Consider the following 18,689-nt stretch of genomic DNA (forward strand, 5'->3'; position numbering starts at 1 on the left):
GCATTTCTCTCGCAGGGTGATGTCAGGCGTCACCGTGAACCCCCCGCCCAAAAAACATGTATTGGGAAGGGGAAAGATTGGCTGGCTCGGCCGGCATGCAACCGCCGTTGACCTCGCGACAACGACAACTCGTCAGCACCAGCAATGGTGGCGAGCCACTCCCGCCGGCTAACGCTGGGATCGACAGGGCAACCGATAGCCACCTCTCCCGTTTGCCTGTCGTTCTGCCCTGGGTCAACCAGGTGAGAGAGCATCAGAGTCAGAGTGCGTGGGTAAAATTAAAATGCATTGTTTGTGACACTTGACCTCATAACGCGTGCGTCCCGCAACGCCGAGGCCGGTCAAACGAAAAAGATTAAAACAAAATAAAAACTGCCTCAAAACTCTAAGGCCGTATAGGGTATTCCGTCCTCCCCAAAATGCGAAGCCGGATGCAACCAACCCCCCAAGCCTCCGCGGCCCTCGAGATGCTTCCAGGGTGACAATGCTCTAGAAACCCCATTATGCCGAGGTCGCTCTCTCGGGGCCCGTGTTTCCTCTCTGGAATGGTCCGGGTGTAAACGCCTCCTCCCAGTGTCTCAATGTTCGTATATGCATTTCCATCCCTCAGGCAGCAGCTGCTGCTCTGGCGGAAAGCCGGCCCCTGCCACCCCGCGCCGCCCGCACTCGTTGACGAGGGACGGGGGCGGGCGGGCGGGCGGGCGTCGTCTCCCGTCCTCTCTGTCCCGTGTCGGCCCCACCGCCCATCTCAGTCGTACGATTCCCAGTGCTGGTTCCACGGCTTGTTGGTGCCCTGGAAGTCCTTGCCGTGCTTGTAGTGGCCGAGCAGGTTCTCCTGGTCGACGCCGCAGTGCGTCTGGCCGTCGCGGCCCTCGAACCAGCCGAGCCCGTACGTCTTGCCGAGCCCCTCGAGGTGGCGCACCATGCCGGCGTTGCTGAGCTTGGACGTGCCGACAAAGTCGTAAATCATCTTGCTCTGGTGGATGAAGGCCAGGTGCGACGAGATGGTGCTGGGCTGCCGCGGCAGGAACGGGTGCCGGCGCCGGAGGAAGACGACGGTCGCGACGGTGCCCATGTACAGCAGGATAAAGGTGGCGAGGCCGAACGAGATCCAAAAGGACGCGACCGTCTCCTGGCCCGCGTTGATGCTCCCTTGCTCGGCGTCGCCGCCGGGCGAGACGGCGGCGTCGAGGAACTCGGTGCCCACGACCGTCGCCAGGCCCGTCAGCAGCACCGTCAGCACCTCGGCCATCATGCTGCCGAAGCCGACCAGGAACATGAGCAGGTGGCCGTTGAGGAAGGCCTTGAACGGCATCAGCGCGAACGGCATGGCCGTGTAGTCGAGCGTGAGCGTCCTCGACGGCGAGTGCCTCTTGGACAGGATGTAGTAGGGCTCCATCATGCGCATGTCCGTCTCCAGCGCGCCCCAGCCGAGCTTGATGCAGACGGCCAAGGCGGTCACGACCCACGGCGCGTTGGCCGTGATGATGCTGGCGCCCGAGAAGAGGAACACGGGGATGAAGCCCATGAAGAGGGCGATGCCGATGACGAACGGCAGGAACCCGTCGAGACGCAGCGAGCGCGGGTGCGGGTTCTCGGTCATGTGGTCGTCTCGGAACCTGTCCGTGTCCTGCGAGGAGACGGGGTTCTCGTCGTCGGGGGCCAGCGACGCGTTGCGGAGGACGTAGCGGTGGTGCTTGAGCTTGGCGTGGATGTCGCGGTGGCTGACGACGTCCAGGTCCGCAAAGTCGACGAGGATGTGGCTGACGACGGCCATGGACGCGAGGCCCGCGATGCCCCTGACGTCGGCCAGCAGGCCGGACCTCCTCCTCTGGAGGATGTAGAAGAGCACGCAGCCGCAGAACGCGCAGACGCACAGGGTCGAGGAGAGCAGCCTCGCCCACACCGCCTGCAGGCGGATCACCTTCTCGCCGTCGGGGTGCGCGAGCCGCTCGGCCCGGTTGGGATACAGAACGAAGGCGGCGGCGCCAAACGTCGGCACCAGCGACACGGCCAGCGAGGTGGCGACGGACGACACGGCGACGGCAAAGTGCCGCAGCTTGATGGCCCGGATGGGTCGCAGCCAGCTGAGGCTGGTGACGTAGTCGACGTTGATGGACTCGGCCGCGAGGGCGCCGCCCTCCTTGGACAGCTGGTAGTAGGCCTCGAGGCGCTTGACCTCGAAGTCGGTGACCTGCCACAGGACGCCGTACATGACGGAGAGGATCGTCGGCAGGAACTTGACGGCGAAGTACTCGAGCCCCGGGACCTCGGCCGGGGACCGGAACCGGACCAGCGGGTGCGTGCGCGACCTCTGGAAGAGGAGCTCCACCATGATGGCCAGCGCGATGGACAAGCTGATGAGCCCCGTCAGGTAGGGCCACCTCATCGAAAAGGGCTTCCAGTTGGGCTGCGGGTAAAAGATCTGCGTCTTCTGGCTCTTGTTGACGGGGAACGTGGCCTGGCGCATGTTGACGCCGTCGTCGCCCGCGACCGTCGGCCCCGCCACGACGCTGAGGTCGACCTGGTCATGCTGGTGCTGCCGCGGGCCCTCCTCCGCCGTCGTCTCCTCGATGATGACCTCGATGACCTCGCCCCTCTTGTTGGCCTCGTCCTGGCCTCGGTCCTTGATTGTCGCCCGACGGCCCAAGCTCGGCCGGCCCAGGCTCGGCCTGCGAGAGAAGGACCGTGTAATGGATCGCCTGGGCGAGGCGGTCGGCGGCGCCATGAGATCCTCGCTATTGATCCTGGCGTCCGGCTTAAAACCGGCCCCCAGACCGCCGGTGAGACGACCGCTCGCCTCCTGCTCCTGCAATTTCTTGATAAAGGCCGCGTCTTGGAAGCCCATCGGCCCCAGGGTGGCGGTCACATCGAAGATGGGTTCGTCGTCCTGATCCGACTCGTGCTGCGACGACTTGCCAAAGGGCGCGGCGGCGCGCAGCAGAGAGAGGTCGTGCTCCTCTTCTTCGGGTGTGGTCTTTTGGCCGCGTCGCGACGTCGCAAGGCTCGACCTCCGGCCCGCATGTGAGGACACTTCAGGGGGCACGGTGGATCTGGGTGACAAGGCCTCATAGGCGGTTGCGCCGCTATACGAAAAGGACGCGGTCCATGAGGCCGACAACGGCTGCCTTTCGAACTCGTCTCCCTCATCCAGCGGCGGCGAATTGTGAAGTGAGTAGGACTGCATCGAGATCAGAGAATCCCTCCCGCTAATCGTGGCGGAGGTCCCCTCGTAAGTGTGGCAGTCGGCGTCGCTGACCATGGTCATGCTGGAATGCCGCTGGCTGAGTCTTCTTTCGGTCGCATCAGGAGGCTGATGGGACGCGCCTAGGTCTTCGTTGTGCGCCATTGTTTACGGAGCTCTCATGTCGCCAGGACCGGTTCCGGAAGTCGTGCGTGCTGCTTCTCTGTAAATCAAATCGGGGAGTGAGTGAAATTGCGCGCGAGTGGGAAGACGATCGGTCTGTCAGGTCGGTGTAAGTCTGGTACCGAAAGCAAGCGAAGCTGCGAGGGGGGGAGGGAAGAAACGAATGAAAGCAACTCGGTCAAGCAACGACAGGCATCTCTGGCGTTTTTGTTGCCCAGCCAGCTGAAGGGGAACAAGGGGTGAAGGGGAATAAGACAGACGTGGAAGCCGGAGGCAGGACGATACGGGGCAGCTGAGAGTAGAAAGAGGTTGTATGTAGGGCTGTCGGGGGCGCGCGCCTTGGTGGTGGAGGTGCAACTGGCCGCGACGCATGGGAACGAAGGACTCTAAACCACCTCCGGCATGGGGTCCCCGCTAGCTTGGCCGACCTGGCACAACCGCTTGAGCCACCGGGCGACCCAAGTCAGGGACGGTAGGCCATACCTGTCTCTGGACGATCCAGCGCCGGCAAGGCTGAGTCGAGGGAGAATGGGGTGATGCAAGAGGCAAGGCAAGGAACGCATTCTTTGTCCATCCGGCGCCAAACGACGTGATCTACCACTCCGTTGCGCCGATTCTACGTTTCGGATGTTGCCCGTTGACGTTAGGTCCACTTTGTGCTCGCCCGCGCATAACGCCCTTGTCAGATTCCCCGTTCCAACACGAAATGCGAGCATGTCAAACGGGCCGTCCAACTCAAGAACCTTGCTCCTCGTGTGAAAGAGCAAAAGGGTAGGGGGGGATGCGACCGGTTTCCCACGCTTCGGATGGCATGTCTCTATCGTCCCCTGGGCTCCGTCCTGGCTCAGATTAAGCGTTGCATTGGTTGTGGGACAGGGGAGGGCGACCCATTGGAAGGAACCACAGACCACAGCTTGATGAGCTCTACATAGGTACTATACCGTATCTACTCGGTCAACTGGTCCCCCATATTTGTTCGCGGTAACGGGATCGAGACAACTCGCTGGCAGATCCCGGGCTTACCATTGGATACAAGGTGAGAAAAAGGAACAGAGTAGGTTTAGAGAACTTTGATATGGGGGCTCAGTTGACCGAGTACATACGGTACTATAGTGTGTAGGTACTGCAACGAACATGCAGGGCAATCGATAGTCAGTGTCGCCCTCCGCCCCCGAGCCGCCGTGCCTGATCTGGCACGCTGTCATGCAGGTGCTGCTGCTGCTGCGACTGGGTGTGACAATGGCGACTGGCTGAGTGAGTGGGTGAGGAACAGACGTCTGACCGTTTTGGGCTTTGGACGTCGTCTGGCTGCCTCCTTTGCTACAAAGTACGATGTATTCTTAGTCGCATGCATGTCTGGGGGGGCGGGCTACATTCAGCCCTCGCGGTCGGTTTCGCGCTGGGGCGTCACCGTCATCATAAAAGCTTGGCAGCCCCAAAAAGCTGTCTGCCACACGATACGGATGAGATTCGGCTCCCGTCCAGCTGGGACGTGTTTCTTGATGGTCGATCGTCGTCTCCGACGAGGGACGCGTTCGTGTCTTGCGATTGGCGTGTGAAAGGCGCCGGCGGACCCTTGGGACGGTGTCTGGGAGAGATGGGGTCTTCGTCCGATGGTTATTGCTCCCCCACCTAGCGCCAAATATCCCGAATTAGCGGGTTGCGCTTGGAGAGAGTACGATGGGTAGATATGAGGATCGAAAACGTTCATCCCTCGTCTTCGCCAATGCAAGGCTGGCCGGCCGAGCTTATCGAGCCTCATCCAGGAAAAAGAGCTTCCGACATGGTTGTCACATTGCAGTCCTCGTTTCAGAGCCGAGGATCACCTGAGGCATTTGTCCCTTTCTGCGGGATCACCGTCACCGTGGCATCTTCCGAGTCGATACGACGTCACTCCCTTCTTTCGAAATCGTCGGTGCTGCTCTTCCACGATCATGGGGAGCCGTCTCTTTGGTCCTTGGTGGACGTCGCGTCGGGGCATTAAAGAGCATGAGAACCCGGTTTCTTTCTTTCGTCTGCATGCCTTGACCAGATTCCACGGCCCGCTGTAGTGGGCAGTAGGTCGCCTGACTCGGCTTGCTTCGGAAGCTCGGCTACATGAATCGTTATTCCCCGCTCCTCTTCAACAACAGCTTACAAGCTGGTCGGTTAGCTCAGTTGGTTAAAGCGTGGTACTAATATTTCACCTGAAATGTTGTGTAATGCCAAGGCCGGGAGTTCAAGCCTCCCACTGATCACGTCTTTTTGCTCATGAACGCATTGAATCCGTTTTTGCACCCGATGGCATTTGCCTGCACGTCATTCAGTGCACCTCTCAATTCAATTGCACCGATGACCTGAGATGCATGTAGATCCTTTTGTTCTTCTCGCGGCTTGAGTATTTCAACATAGAAGGTAAGACAGGTATGGTATGTTGAGGTGCAGAAGCAATTCGGCGTTGACCTGGGTTCTTTTGTAACGGCAGAAATTTCATCGTAGAAGACCGCAAGCTTCAGTAATCCTTCCATTGGAACATGTCGACCTGCGTTCCTCTGATCCAGTCGAACGGAACCATGTCAACTCGATCTGCAGTCCCTCCATACTTCCCCGAGTACGGCGAACTGAGGCTTTGAGAGTTTGCAACCCGTGTCAGGAGTTTGAGGTCCGGAACAGCAAAGCATCCAGCAGCAAAGGAAGCCTGCCTGCAAGCGTTGGGGTTCTTGGCATGTCAGTATATTGGGCACAAGGAATGATTCCTGTCTCACGTAATGTTTGAGGGGACGTGGGCAGCGGCGCCTGGTTCCCGATACTCCTGGTGCCTGCATCCCTACCTCCGTCAGCGTTCTCTAGGCTCTCTGGTTATAAATCAAAGCAGTCATGGCCACCAGCAACTATTGCTGAACACTTCAGTCACATAGGCTCTCTGGGTTTGCCAAAGCCATGAATAATTCTATTTTGAGTAGGTCCGACTGGTGGCTTGGAGACACTTGCTTTGCATGTAACGTTGAGGCTTCCGCAAAAAAGCTGCTAACGTATGATGCTCCTTGGAGACCTTCCCACCATGTTGGGTTACACAACATATGAGGCTCTGCTGAGAGGACTGAAGCGTAGCGAACTAAGACCAACAACCTAGCTCCAAGGAAATAGTGATCGCAAACTATAGGGAGCCGTTGATGGCATCGGCCCGGTCTCTGCGCCGTAAGGCGATCCTCGGGTGAATACGAGGTGGACCCTCGCGATGGTTCACTGAAGATGGGACTTCGTCCAATACCGACTTTCAGTGGACAAAGACGGCCTGCCTTGCCTTACCGATTATACGACCTTCCACTGCAGTGTTATACCAGATCTCCGACGTTGTATATTGCCTCGAGAACCGCCGCACATTTATGCCAGCCTAACACACGAGGAGACCAACTCAGGTCATTGCGATGTTGAGCACACAAATACAATGTCGAGAGCAGAGTCGAGCCTCGAGTATCTGAATCCACTGTATATGCTTTACTCACACCATGCCGCCAGCAATGCAACAGTAGCAGGAACCGTAGTCAAGCACGGAACACGGATCACGTCTTTGCTGGGACCCAAGGGCCTATCAGAATACCATGCCAGATGCCCCTCCGAAAGGAAGCCTGCAGTAGCCCAAGTAGGTGGCAAGAAGCTTCCTTCGATAATGGCGATACATTTTAGGACGAGATAGACCTAAACTACTTGGCTAGCACCCGGTATCGATTGTATGGCAGAGCTGAGACACAAGGAACGTCGACGAGTTTGTCTAGCCATTGCCCATGGCTCGATACCGGTGGGCAAAGGCATCGTTCCTGCTTCGATGCTCCCTCGGACGAACACGCAGCGGACGGTGCCGAGTTTTTGGATGCCATTGGCGTCCAGAGGAGCCTCACTGCTGACGACGGCACCTGGCCTTATATACACATAAGAGCCATTTATTCATATCGAAGGGATTGGTGACTCTGCTAGTTGGTGGTTCGTTCGTCGCCGTCAGCCGGTTTCTGTTTAGCCTGCTTTGTAGATTCCGGAAACCCAGTTCCATAATTCAAGAACACCACAAGTCATGCTCAGCCAGCCACCTCTCATCCAGTGGTTGTGGACACGTGGGCTTTGGCTCCGTAAGAACGGACCGGTGTAGCTCCGACAGAGGCCTATCATGTCGTAAGGTCCCGGAAAGACCGTATGAGCAGGAAGGATCTTGGTGTCATACGCTTGGGAAGCGACCTGATACTTCCAGGAATGAGGGTGAAAAGCAAACGCTGTGGCGTCGTCCGTCCTGGACACGCCCATGGACGAGTTGGCCCAGATCCTGTATATGGGAAGAGCCGTGTTCACCGTTCTTGTTGCCAGTTTACCGAGTCGACACAAGCACTCACAAGCGTGAGGCGAGAGTTGCCACCGGTTCACTGTGTATCAAACGCTTAGCATCAACTGGCCCGGATGCGCGAGACACCAACTGGATGCCCGTATACAACCAGGACGACCTGGCCTGAAACAACGCGGAGAGTCGCCCGAAACAAGAGACTACCGAGTCTTCAGCGGCCATTGTTCGCCATGGATTCACACGATGACCATTACTGTTCTTTCAGACACATCTGCATATTGTAGTATGTACGCCGTGGAAACGCTCTACAGTCGCCCACGTGGTAGGTACAAAAGCCCGGCAGTCTAAAAGCCCTCCCATATCCACAAGCCTGTGTTTTTCCCGTCTATGCATAACCGCCCGTCCCAAGAACTCCTGACATGCTGTATCATTAGACTGAAATTACCAATAAAAAAGGCATTAAGAGTAAAAGAAGAAAACACACTCGCCCTTCCCCCTGCCCCCGCCTCAGGCCAGCAACAGCGCGCAGGCGAGCGCCATGCCCAGGATCACGGCCGACGACACGGCCGGCCGTCCCGGCGACGCGCCGGTGACCTTGCCGCAGCAGTCGCGCGTGTATGTGACGTTGTTCATCTTGGCCTGGACCTCGAAGACGGACCCGGGGAAGCCGCCGTAGTTGTAGTAGTCGACGTTGAGGATCTTGGGCGGGCGGCCCCAGTCGGCGGTGCACTGCTGGGCGCCGACGCCGAGGGAGCCGTAGCCGGTGGCGTTGTTGGTGACGTTGAGCAGGGAGACGGCGGGGACGAGGATGGAGGCGCCAAAGATGCTGTACTCGGCGTTGAGGTTGTGGTTCAGGAGGTAGAGGCGGTCGCGGGCGGCCTCGTCCGGCAGGTCGGGCGGGCGCTGGACGGTGCAGGGGAAGGAGCGGTCCATGGGGTCGAAGGGGCTCTCCCACATCTGGGAGAATTCGTCGAGCAGCCAGGGGAACTTTTGCTGGTCGGCCATGTAGTCCATGAACATGACGACGCGCTTGCCGCCGAGGATCATCTGGGAGAGGGTGGGCCAGTCCTCGAGGGTCATGGGGAGGAAGGGGGGCTCGTAGGCGTATTGCAGGATGCCCGTGGACTCGATGAAGGGGCGTACAGGTCCGGCGTGGAGTAGTTGCCGTTGCCGAGCAGGATGGTCACGACGTCGTAGGGATGGGCGGCGACCCATTCGCGGACGGTGGTGAGCCACTCGGTGATGGGGCCGACTGTGCGGTGTGTTAGTCGCGGCCCGGCAAGCATGTGAAAAGGGGGAGGAGGAGGAGCTCACCGTCTAGGATGTCACATGAAGAGTGGCAGAAGTGCGGCACGGTGCCGTTCGTGGGCCACTGGATCTGGGCCTGGAGGAAGCGGACGCCGTCGTTGAGCTGGGTCGTGACGTCGAGGGCCTGGTTGGAGGCCGAGTTTCCGGGGCGCACAAAGGGGGAGTTGTGGCAGCCGATCTCGGTGATGTTGCTGTACTTGCGGTCGCAGAACTCGACGTAGTTGTTGCACGGCTGGGTGTTGGTCGGACCGGCGGGGGCGGTGGTGCTCTGAGTCGCGTTTCCGGTAACGGTGGACGTGACGACCGAGGTCTGGCCCGAGATGATTACGACGGACTGGCCGACCGAGTTGGTCGTGGTCTGGGTGACGTTGCCGGTGACCGTCATGGTCCCGGTCATGGTCGAGAGGTCGCCATTTGTGAGCGTGATCCTCGAGGTGTAGGTCGCATAGGGTCCCGTCGGCGTTCTGGGCTGGGTGACGGGGACGGTCTTGGTGCCGGACAAGAAGGTCACGTCTTCGGTGTTGGAGAGCGTGATGGTGCTCACACTCAGATCTTGAGCTCCGGCTGGAGTCGCGATGAGGGACAGCAGCCCGAGGGTGAGAGCAAGGAGACGTCCTGTCATGTTGGGCGGAGTTCCCTCTCACGAGGACTCTTTCGTATGTGTGTGTATGTGTTTAGGGGTGTGGTATGAGCCGACCACAACGAAAGGGCCAGGTGAAGGTCGACAATGGTGGTGAGGAGGACCGGGTTGAGAGAGGTTGTTTGTATTCCGGCCAGTCGTTGGGATGGCAGCGAGACGCAGAGGCCGCCAGGTGCCACTTAGGGGAGAATTAGGTTGAGCGAGGGACGGGAGAGACGGGTGCCAAAAACCCAAGAGGGAAAAAAAAACCCGTTATCAGACGAGGGACGACGACCGACAAACGACGAACGACGTTGAGACTGACTCGGAAGGGTTCGATGACGATCTTCGCGCAATATCGACAACGACTAAGGCACGCTAGAGGGGCAGAGGGGAGGATGAAAAAGCGAGAGAGGGATTCACGGGGTTTGACAAGGGACGGCAGAGGCGGTCATTTGCATTTCACATGAGAAAGCTCGGCTCAGAGAAGGAATAGTCTCTCTCTCTCTCTCTCTCTCTCTGCGACTCGTCGGCGGCGGTGCCAATGTGCGCCAGCAGCAACGCGAAGCTCAAACGAAAAGTGCTCTCTCCTCCGCCCCTGTTGAGCGAGCCTATGACATAATTTTTGTGTTGTGCTCTTGGCGCTCAGGTTTTCCTGGGGTGGCCCAGGCACTTGTTTTGGAGGTGGTCCGGGCCCCAGACAGCGCTACGGCGCGACCGCAGGAAACGAAACCAAGCCGCCAAGGGTGGGTTCCACTTTGGCGGGTCGAGGCGGTCCACCTCACCGGAAGGCGCTGCGAGGATCGCTGGCGATGTGCCGGGGACCCTGCTGGCCATCGTGTCATCTCATCGGCGGCTCCAGCTGGGCAGGGTCGCCGCCCGTCACATCTCGCAAAGGCGCGGCGTGAAGAGGAAGGGGGGGATGACTGGCTACATCAACAGCATCAACAACAACGGCAAAACACACATCATCACCACCACCACCACCACCACCACGGGAGGCAACAGCAGAAACACACGAATCGGACGGCCGGGTCGCTTGCGTTTCTGCGGTTGCGGCTGCGGCAAAGGGACAGGGGCAGCAAAGGAGAGAAAACGAGGGATCCGACATGGGCGGACAACCCTAGCGATCGCCGGCATAGGAGCCGGCGCGGCGGCGTGGGCGCGTGTGCAACATGGTCCTGTTCCCATGAGCCCCCATCTCGGGCTGGTGGCTTCTGGAACCGGAGTAAACTTGGGCATTCGTAGTCGTAGACAAGCAAGACTCGGCGGTGAGCTGAAGGGGAAATCGTGAGCGGGAAATCGTGAGCTTCAGATGTCTATGATGATGCGCCGTGCAGAGATGATGGGAAACAGAGTTTTAGGCTCAGCGCCTGCCTGCCCATCCTCATTTCGCTTTTTCAATCAAGACGTTGGGCCTTGCTGGGGTCGAATGGGCGGGATCGTCACCCTTGATGTTGCCACGGGGAATTAAAAGCACTATTTCTGACTCTAGCCCATGGATTGTTCTTGCAACAAAGCCTAAGCATCATTTAGGTAAGGCGACCCAGCGAGTAAAGACTGGCCTGGTACTACGTACCCACGTACCTAGTGTACACTACAGTCTGTATGGAGTATGGTTATGCATGTTGCAGAGGCACGGCGCGGCTTGGGGGGTACCGGTAATAGTAGACTCGCAGTCGGGGTCCGGGTGTCTGGTTGATGGTGCAACAGGACAGGAGAGAAAGCGGCTCCAATCCACCCATCGGAAGCACAACTCACACATGTCACAGCAGCTGGACGCGTCTTGCGTGGCCCTTGTGCTTGCTTTCTGCCGAGTCCTCTCCCTCCCAGAGTTGTTATTGTTGTCTCCTTAGTAACAGCTGCCAACCATGGTGGTCCCATTTTCAGCTGTGAAGGTGAAGGGGGCGCTATTTACTGATCGGCCACCCAACGGTAAACGAGCGGCACAAACGGCCCCGTTGACTGGACTCCTTCGAGGCAGTGCTGTGCTGGACTTCTACTATTACCATGTACCACGGCAAGAGGCAACAACGGCAGCAGCGGCCTCGTATCGATGCAGTTGCTCGGGTCCCCGGAATATTGTGACTTTGCCTACCCATATTGCGGCAGTGAGGCAGTCCCATTCCGTTTGGAAAACTTGGCTTTGCTGCAGCAGAGCCTATGCAGTGGGTGGTGCTCGTAAACGACCAATGTGGACTGACCAACACAGCAGTCCCGTCCCGCCTGGGCCGTCACAACTGTTCTCTGTGGTTCATTCCATTTGCTATCCGAACTCTTTTCCCTCTCTCCTGTCTTGTATCTGGCTGTCGATGCTGGGACGAAGTGGGTCCGTAACAGGGTCAAGGGGCCCACCCAGTCCCTCACAGCCAAAAGCCAAAGACCCACTAGCCGTGGCGCCGCTAATGTACCAAAGACACGCTTGCTTGTCGACATGACCGGGAAGGAGAAGGCAGAAGGGGGAGGAGAGTGAAGAGAAGGAAGAAAAAAGAAAAGAAAAAAAAAAACCACCTCCAATTGACCGGCGTTGCTACGACGTCATTCTTCTCCCTGTCGGGAGTGTCAGTGACCCTCCTTTAAGCTCCTCCCCAGCAAGCAAGTTGCCTGTACGCTGCCAACCCAGCTCGACCGGGTTCTGGTTTTTCTTTTCTTCTCCCAGTCGAACCCTGCCTGCCCTGCCCGTATTTACTAACTGGGGGATCCATTGAAACTGGCGTCCTGTTCTGGCCTGGCCTGCTCTGCCTGGTGATTCCTGTTGTTTATCCACGTTCTGGACTCAACCCCCAATATTTCAGACCGGGCTCTTGGAATTTCTTATGGGCTTGATTTAGCTTGTGTGCTCATCGTCATCGTCTTCGCCCTTGTTCGACCCGTCGAATAATTACCCACAAGCCACAGGCTCGACTCCTTTCCTTGAAGGAGCAAGCTTGGCCTGAGACAACTGCTTGATTTCGAGCTGCTGGCAAACCCACCCCAGCCCAAGCACTACCGAAATCCAGCTCCTATTCTGTGTGTCTCTCTCTCTTTCTCCATACGGACCCTCGGCGAGGAGAGACACCTCCCTATACCGCGTCATACCGTTCCTCGCCCACACGTCGTTGGTAAACTAGATATCTGGGGAGAGGACCACAGCCGGTACTCGGCCCTCTCCATCGTCCCCCGGATCTAGACCTGGTCCCACGTCCAACTGCCTCTCGCGACAACCTCACCTCCCAGGCACCCCAACTCTCGCCCACCCTCACCCACGATGGCAAAGGTCCGCAGGAACAGCGCCATCGCGGCCGCCGTGTGCTACTTCATCGCCATCATCTTCCTCATCCTCGTCATCATCGGCAACACCTCCATCAAGCCCGTCCTGACGGACATCTACTTCTTCAAGCTCGATGTCAGCGACATCATCCCCCTCTCGTCCGCCAACGCCGTCCTGCTCAACTCCGTCGCCAGGAGTCTGGGCCTCCACGACTTTTACCAGGTCGGCCTGTGGAACTTCTGCGAGGGCTACAACGATGAGTGAGTGCCAGCCAAACGTCACCGTCCGTCCCTCCCGCTACACCGCGCATACTGACATGACACCCCCCAGGGGCGTCACCTACTGCTCGACTCCCCAGCGGCTGTGGTGGTTCAACCCCATTGAGATCCTGACCAACGAGCTTCTGGCCGGCGCCACCATCGCGCTGCCCTCCCAGGTCACCACCATCCTCACCATCCTCCGCATCGGCCAGCAGGTCATGTTCGGCCTCTTCATCGCCGGCATCTCCCTCGCCGCCGCCGTGCTCATCGCGACGCCCCTCGTCATGCGCTCGCGCTGGTGGAGCCTGCCCGTCGCCATCTTCGCCTTCCTCACCGGCCTGTTCGTCACCGTCGCCTCCATCATCGGTACCGTCGTGAGCGTCGGTGCCCGCATCGCCCTCACCCAGCAGCAGGAGCTCAACATCGAGGCCATCCTGGGCGTGCGCATGTTCGTCTTCATGTGGCTCGCCAGCGCCCTCGTCGACGTTGCCGCCATCCTCCACATGGCCATGGGCTGCTGCTGCTCGCCGCGGAAGGAGAGAGAGGCCGCCGCCGCTGCAACGGCGAACAACGGCACGCCCGAGAAGACGACCAACACGACGGAGAGCGGCGAGAAGCCGTCGAGGTTGCCAGCGTTTATGAGAAAGCGCAGCCCGAGGTCATCCACGTCGTAAGCCGGGATGTCGTATGGAGAGTAGTCAAGCACGACCCGCGCGGTGCGCGGATCAGCGGTCCATATCAACCGGTCCAGGCTGGAGCTCCTCGCGAGAGCAACCTCGTCCTGCGGTCGGTGCAGAAAGCGAAGGAGCGGATACTACTAGTAAATGTCTCGGGACTCGAGCCCGGCAGCGCTCGCTCGTTGCCGGCATGGACAAACAATTGAAATTGAGCAATGGCGTTTTGGTGGTTGCGGCAAATCGGGATGACCATGACAATAGACTTTCTGGAGGGTATTAGCAGTAGAGACGACACACGTGCATAGATGAGCATAGTTTAGGCACATATTCCATAATCATCACCAAAACCCCTGCTACGAGCACACATACACTGCGGCCTCGCAACAATCATAAGAGAGACGTTCAGGCCGGGGTTTGCAGAAAAGACGAGGGTTCCCCGACGTCGCATCTGGGTTCGAGAGACTTACATCCCACATCATGATGAGATGTACGCCGCGCAGCGCGGCCGGATGCACCGCGGTGGATGTACCCCTTATCGCGCCCTGGCCTGGACCCCTCCATCAACTTGTGCCTCGGCTCGACCGCAAGCTCGCTCGACCCCCCCCCCCCAGCCGAAGCTCATCCATCCCCAGCTTCGCTCCCGCCTCCCATTTCCCCGGACGGTCGCCAATAATCTTTTTCCCTAGACCCCCACGTCGCCATTGATTTATTCTCACACGTGGAAGGGAACACCAGAGAAGGCAGGCCACGACCCAGTTTCAGCACTATACATATACACACTTACACACACGTCGCAACCATGGACGTCGCATCGCTCTTCAATGTCAAGGTAAACCTCACCCCCCTCCATCACCGTGGGAACCTCGAAGACTGACCCGCCCGCCCCCGCGCGCGCAGGACAAGATTGTGCTCGTGACCGGCGGCGCCAAGGGCATCGGCTACATGATCTCCGAGGGCTTCGTGGCCAACGGCGCCACCGTCTACGTGTCGTCGCGCGACGCCGCCGCGTGCGAGGCGGCGGCGGCGGCGCTGACGGCCCAGGGCCCCGGCCGCGCCCACGCCATCCCCGCGGACCTCCAGAAGCTCGACGACTGCCAGCGCCTCGTCGCCGCCCTGTCGTCCCGGACGGCCGGCCGCCTCGACGTCCTCGTCAACAACTCGGGCGCCGCCTGGGGCGACGCCTTCGACACCTACCCCGACGCCGCCTGGACCAAGCTCCTGACCCTCAACCTCCACCGCGTCTTCACCCTGACCCAGCTCGCCGCGCCGCTGCTCGAGGCCGCCGCGGCGCCCGGCGACCCGAGCCGCGTCATCAACATTGGCAGCGTCGACGGCCTGCGCGTGCCGCTGGTGAGCAGCTTCGCCTACAGCGCCAGCAAGGCCGGCCTGCACCACCTGTCGCGCGCGCTGGCCCGCGAGCTGGGGCCCCGCGGCGTCACGAGCAACACGCTCGCCTGCGGGCCCTTTGAGAGCAAGATGATGAAGGCGACGCTCGACTCGATGCGCGACACCATCGAGGCCGAGATCCCCATGCGCCGCATCGGCACGCCGCAGGACGTCGCCGGCGCCTGCCTGTTCCTCAGCGGCCGGGCCGGCGCTTTCGTCACGGGCGCGACCATCACCGTCGACGGCGGCATCGTGCTGGCCTCGAAGCTGTAGGATTTTGCTGGTGTCGTCGGGTCGGGAACGAGGATTGGGGAAAAGGTCGCGGCGCTCAGTTGGGGGCTGCTGGGGGGGGGGGGGGGGGGAGCCAAAACGTGGATAATGTGCAACGTGAGGAAGACCTGGAAAAGCCGGACCGTACTGTCACAAGATGTGGCAAGATGAGTGTAGAGGGAAACCGCCAGAAGGCTGGCATGTTTCTTTAAACTCGTGTAAAACTAGAGATTGCGGCAGGACCGTGTCCTCCGACGTGGTATTCATACATGATAAAAAAAAATATGAGCGAAGATCCAACCAGATGACGGGGGTGTGCGGTGATATGCCCCCGAGTCGTTCCCACCGTGTATTGCCAACGCCTCTTTGACTCCGTGTGTATAGATCGTAACGTCCCTCCTCAAAGCAAATATGAAATGTTTCCTCCCAGATCCCGCAATGCAATAAATGCCCGGTGCCGTGATGCGCCAATGTGAGCTGTTATGGTGAAAAATAATAATGAGGAATGATGGCTGTTCGAAACCCCATGTCTATCCCAATGTCCGTTTCATCCGAGAGAATAAATGCAAAACCGAAGGAGAAGAGAAACTTCCATGTCGATTAAACATTGTAGCGAGCGGAGAGGAATGCCGAGTGATGGGAGTGCAAGAAACGGCGGGGAAGGGCTCGATTGTCGGCAACCCGCCTCGTGACTTCTCCCCGGTTGCCCGGATCGTACGAGATCGCCGTCCGCGGAGCATCGGCACCCTCTCGGGACCGCGTTGTTTCAGCGTCCCCTCTCGTCCGATACTTCGGCATGTCTGGCAAAAATGGCCCAAGCCCCGAGTAATCACTAAAAAAATAAAGATAAAAAGTTTCCAGAACGACGGGCCCTTTGCGTTGCGAACTCCATTTGGCGAATGAGGATGACTGGCCGAGGACACCACTATGACAGGCCGCACGACTCAAAGTCGCGCATCATGACGGCCATCTGGGCGCGTTTCGCGGCTTCGGCGACAAGGGTGAAGTCGCGGAGGAAGGCCTCGGTTGACGGAGCGGCCTGGCCGGTGGCCTGGGGCGGCGGAACCATCTGGTTCGTAGACATGTGCGACGATGACGACGATACCGAGGACGTGGAGTCCTGGCGCTTGGGAGACTGGATCGGTGCGTTCATGGTGACGATGATGATAAAGTGTGTTGTGTGTGAGATTGATGGCGTGTTGTAGTGTAAGGGTTTTTTGAGGTTGATGTATATGTATAGAGTTTCTCTGATGGCAAGAGAAACAAGGGTTAAAAAGGTGCGGGTGGTGTGGCTAAGCAGTAGGTTGGAGGGAGCGATGGCTGGCGGTGTTATATTCCCCAGATCTTCGATTTTGGGGTGCCGATCTTCTCTCTACGTGAGACCAGAGCACAGGTACCTGAACCGAGGTGATGTCAAGCGCGGGGGAAAGGCAGATCAGGAACGGCAAGGTCAGAAGGAGGCGTCGGGAGAAAGTGAGCGTGCGGGTGATCCGGCTCTTTTTTAAAATGTCGACGTTTGTGTCCGAGATATGGACAGACAGGAGAGACGGACGGGATGACCGTGAGGCGTATGTGGGTTGAGGCGAGCGTGTGCGTTTAGAGCAGTCGTGGGACGACCCTGGGCTTGTTCGCAGTGACAGGCTAATTGCGGGACCGGCTTGTCTTGCTTGTAACAATATTGGATTGCAATATTGGATTCTCGGCGCGATTGCGGATAACCAACCCCGGTAAGTCGTGCGGGCGGGTGGCAGCAACCAACAGTGGTGCCGGTGGAATAGATTGGGGACGTCGACAAGGGGAAAAACGAGAGGCGGATGGCCGGGCGAGGCAGGTCAAGCAAGTCCTTTCTATTTTGAAAGGAGGGATGCGAGAGAAGAAGCTGCAGCAGGAGAGTGAGACAAGTAGGGGGCGGGATCGACTAGACCTCGCTCAGGCGCGGAGGGATGTTGCGACTCTTATGCGTGGAATATCGTTCGAGAGGAGGGCCAGGTTGCGACTGTGCAGGACCTTTTTTTCCCCTCAGAAATTTGAGCGCCGGTAGTCGATGCGGGTTGGCCTGGGTAGAGTAAAGTAAAGTAGGCTGCGGGATGATGGTGTGGGTAGCAAGCAGCTTTTTCTTGCTCGAGTGTAGGATTCTGGGCCGAAAGAAGGCTGGGGCGTAGGGCCAGCTTGGGCGGGATTGTGTGGGTGTGCGTCTGGAAGAGAGTGATGATGTGATGTGCTTGACTCTTGATTGGGGTTGGTTGCTTCCAGGCTTGTCCAGTTGACTTGCTTTTGATCCAAACGATGTGGACGTGTGTGGGTGGTGCGTACTGGAGTGTGTGGGATGAGGGTGGGAGGGATCAATAGGTGGTAGCAAGACAAGAAGGCAGAAGAGAGTTGGGGGTGGTGGTGGTGGTGGCGGGCGAGTCGAGGATAAAGAATCTGAAATGTGTGTATGGTTCCCGTCTACCGACCCAAGACCGAGATGGCTGCTGCCCTTGGGTGGTTATTTACTTTGCCCAGAGTACGGATACGGAGAGTAGCCGCGGCTGCTAAGAATCCATCTTATCTCCAGTTCTTTTGGGGCCAAGAGAGAAAAGGCAGACGGAGAAAGGGAAAAAAAGAGGGACGATACACGCCTTCCACGTTATTTCGCACCGTCTCATCCATGACGCTCAATGCTCCTAGACCCGACCAACTCCTGGAGCCGCGATAATAGGTCCGAAGATGGGGGTGGGGGGACCCGAGCTTGGTATGACGCCGAATCGTCGTCCCACTCTGCATGGGAGATTTTCCCTCTCTTCCTGGGGCCTCTGTGTTTTGTTATTTCTTCTTCTCTTGCCATACTTGTATCGTACGGGAGACGACGACACACCCTTCCCCATATTTCCCATGAGAACGAACGAACGGCCCAGCATGACCCAGCGGCGGGAACACGCCTACTTGCCTGCCTGTTTTGTTTTGCCTTGCCATGGCGGGGAAAAAAGGTTGCTGAGGTACACTACACACAGTGACAGACGTAAAGTAAAGCCTCGCGGTAAACGTCGCCAGAAGCAGTAATGGGAAGCCCCCCCCCCCCCATGTGCCCATGTGCCAAGTATCGGTACAAGCTCCCCCGTCTGAAGCGGCGGGGGGGGGGGGGGGAGGGAGGAGGGCAGAAAGGGTTTTGCACCTCGTCTCGCGACTCAGCCAGAGGCCCTTCAGGGTCTGCGCGGATCGGCGGCTCGAGCGACCGCAACGCCCACCCAGCTGGTTCGGGGA

General features: G+C 58.7%; 8 protein-coding genes and 1 non-coding gene across 9 annotated transcripts; 4 read left to right on the forward strand and 5 right to left on the reverse strand.

The window, feature by feature from the left end:
- Positions 1-591: 591 nt before the first annotated feature.
- Positions 592-3,028, forward strand: ColSpa_10473 (uncharacterized protein; the record flags this gene model as incomplete). Its single annotated transcript, XM_049276685.1, is given in 2 exon segments — positions 592-754; positions 768-3,028. 2 exon segments carry the CDS (start codon positions 592-594, stop codon positions 3,026-3,028), a joined length of 2,424 nt encoding a protein of 807 aa, XP_049132642.1.
- Positions 749-3,349, reverse strand: ColSpa_10474 (uncharacterized protein; the record flags this gene model as incomplete). The annotated part of the gene is made up of 1 exon (XM_049276686.1): positions 749-3,349. One exon carries the CDS (start codon positions 3,347-3,349, stop codon positions 749-751), a length of 2,601 nt encoding a protein of 866 aa, XP_049132643.1.
- A 2,160-nt stretch (positions 3,350-5,509) lies between these two features.
- ColSpa_tRNA_275 lies at positions 5,510-5,604 on the forward strand. The gene is made up of 2 exons: positions 5,510-5,547; positions 5,569-5,604. It is a non-coding gene; the product is annotated as a tRNA-Ile (tRNA).
- Positions 5,605-8,183: 2,579 nt separating this feature from the next.
- ColSpa_10475 (uncharacterized protein) lies at positions 8,184-8,723 on the reverse strand (the record flags this gene model as incomplete). The annotated part of the gene is made up of 1 exon (XM_049276687.1): positions 8,184-8,723. One exon carries the CDS (start codon positions 8,721-8,723, stop codon positions 8,184-8,186), a length of 540 nt encoding a protein of 179 aa, XP_049132644.1.
- A 29-nt stretch (positions 8,724-8,752) lies between these two features.
- ColSpa_10476 (putative serine carboxypeptidase) lies at positions 8,753-9,606 on the reverse strand (the record flags this gene model as incomplete). Its single annotated transcript, XM_049276688.1, has 2 exons — positions 8,753-8,928; positions 8,991-9,606. 2 exons carry the CDS (start codon positions 9,604-9,606, stop codon positions 8,753-8,755), a joined length of 792 nt encoding a protein of 263 aa, XP_049132645.1.
- A 642-nt stretch (positions 9,607-10,248) lies between these two features.
- ColSpa_10477 (uncharacterized protein) lies at positions 10,249-10,440 on the reverse strand (the record flags this gene model as incomplete). Its single annotated transcript, XM_049276689.1, has 1 exon — positions 10,249-10,440. One exon carries the CDS (start codon positions 10,438-10,440, stop codon positions 10,249-10,251), a length of 192 nt encoding a protein of 63 aa, XP_049132646.1.
- A 2,410-nt stretch (positions 10,441-12,850) lies between these two features.
- On the forward strand, positions 12,851-13,787 carry ColSpa_10478 (surfeit locus protein 4; the record flags this gene model as incomplete). Its single annotated transcript, XM_049276690.1, has 2 exons — positions 12,851-13,113; positions 13,184-13,787. 2 exons carry the CDS (start codon positions 12,851-12,853, stop codon positions 13,785-13,787), a joined length of 867 nt encoding a protein of 288 aa, XP_049132647.1.
- Positions 13,788-14,589: 802 nt separating this feature from the next.
- On the forward strand, positions 14,590-15,449 carry ColSpa_10479 (Rho GDP-dissociation inhibitor; the record flags this gene model as incomplete). Its single annotated transcript, XM_049276691.1, has 2 exons — positions 14,590-14,619; positions 14,688-15,449. The coding sequence occupies 2 exons, from the start codon at positions 14,590-14,592 to the stop codon at positions 15,447-15,449; spliced, it is 792 nt and encodes a 263-aa protein (XP_049132648.1).
- Positions 15,450-16,371: 922 nt separating this feature from the next.
- Positions 16,372-16,599, reverse strand: ColSpa_10480 (uncharacterized protein; the record flags this gene model as incomplete). Its single annotated transcript, XM_049276692.1, has 1 exon — positions 16,372-16,599. One exon carries the CDS (start codon positions 16,597-16,599, stop codon positions 16,372-16,374), a length of 228 nt encoding a protein of 75 aa, XP_049132649.1.
- Between the last annotated feature and the right edge of the window lie 2,090 nt (positions 16,600-18,689).

This window comes from Colletotrichum spaethianum, assembly GCF_022836535.1.
Source record: "Colletotrichum spaethianum MAFF 239500 DNA, contig36, whole genome shotgun sequence".
In the NCBI taxonomy this organism is placed as follows: domain Eukaryota; kingdom Fungi; phylum Ascomycota; class Sordariomycetes; order Glomerellales; family Glomerellaceae; genus Colletotrichum; species Colletotrichum spaethianum.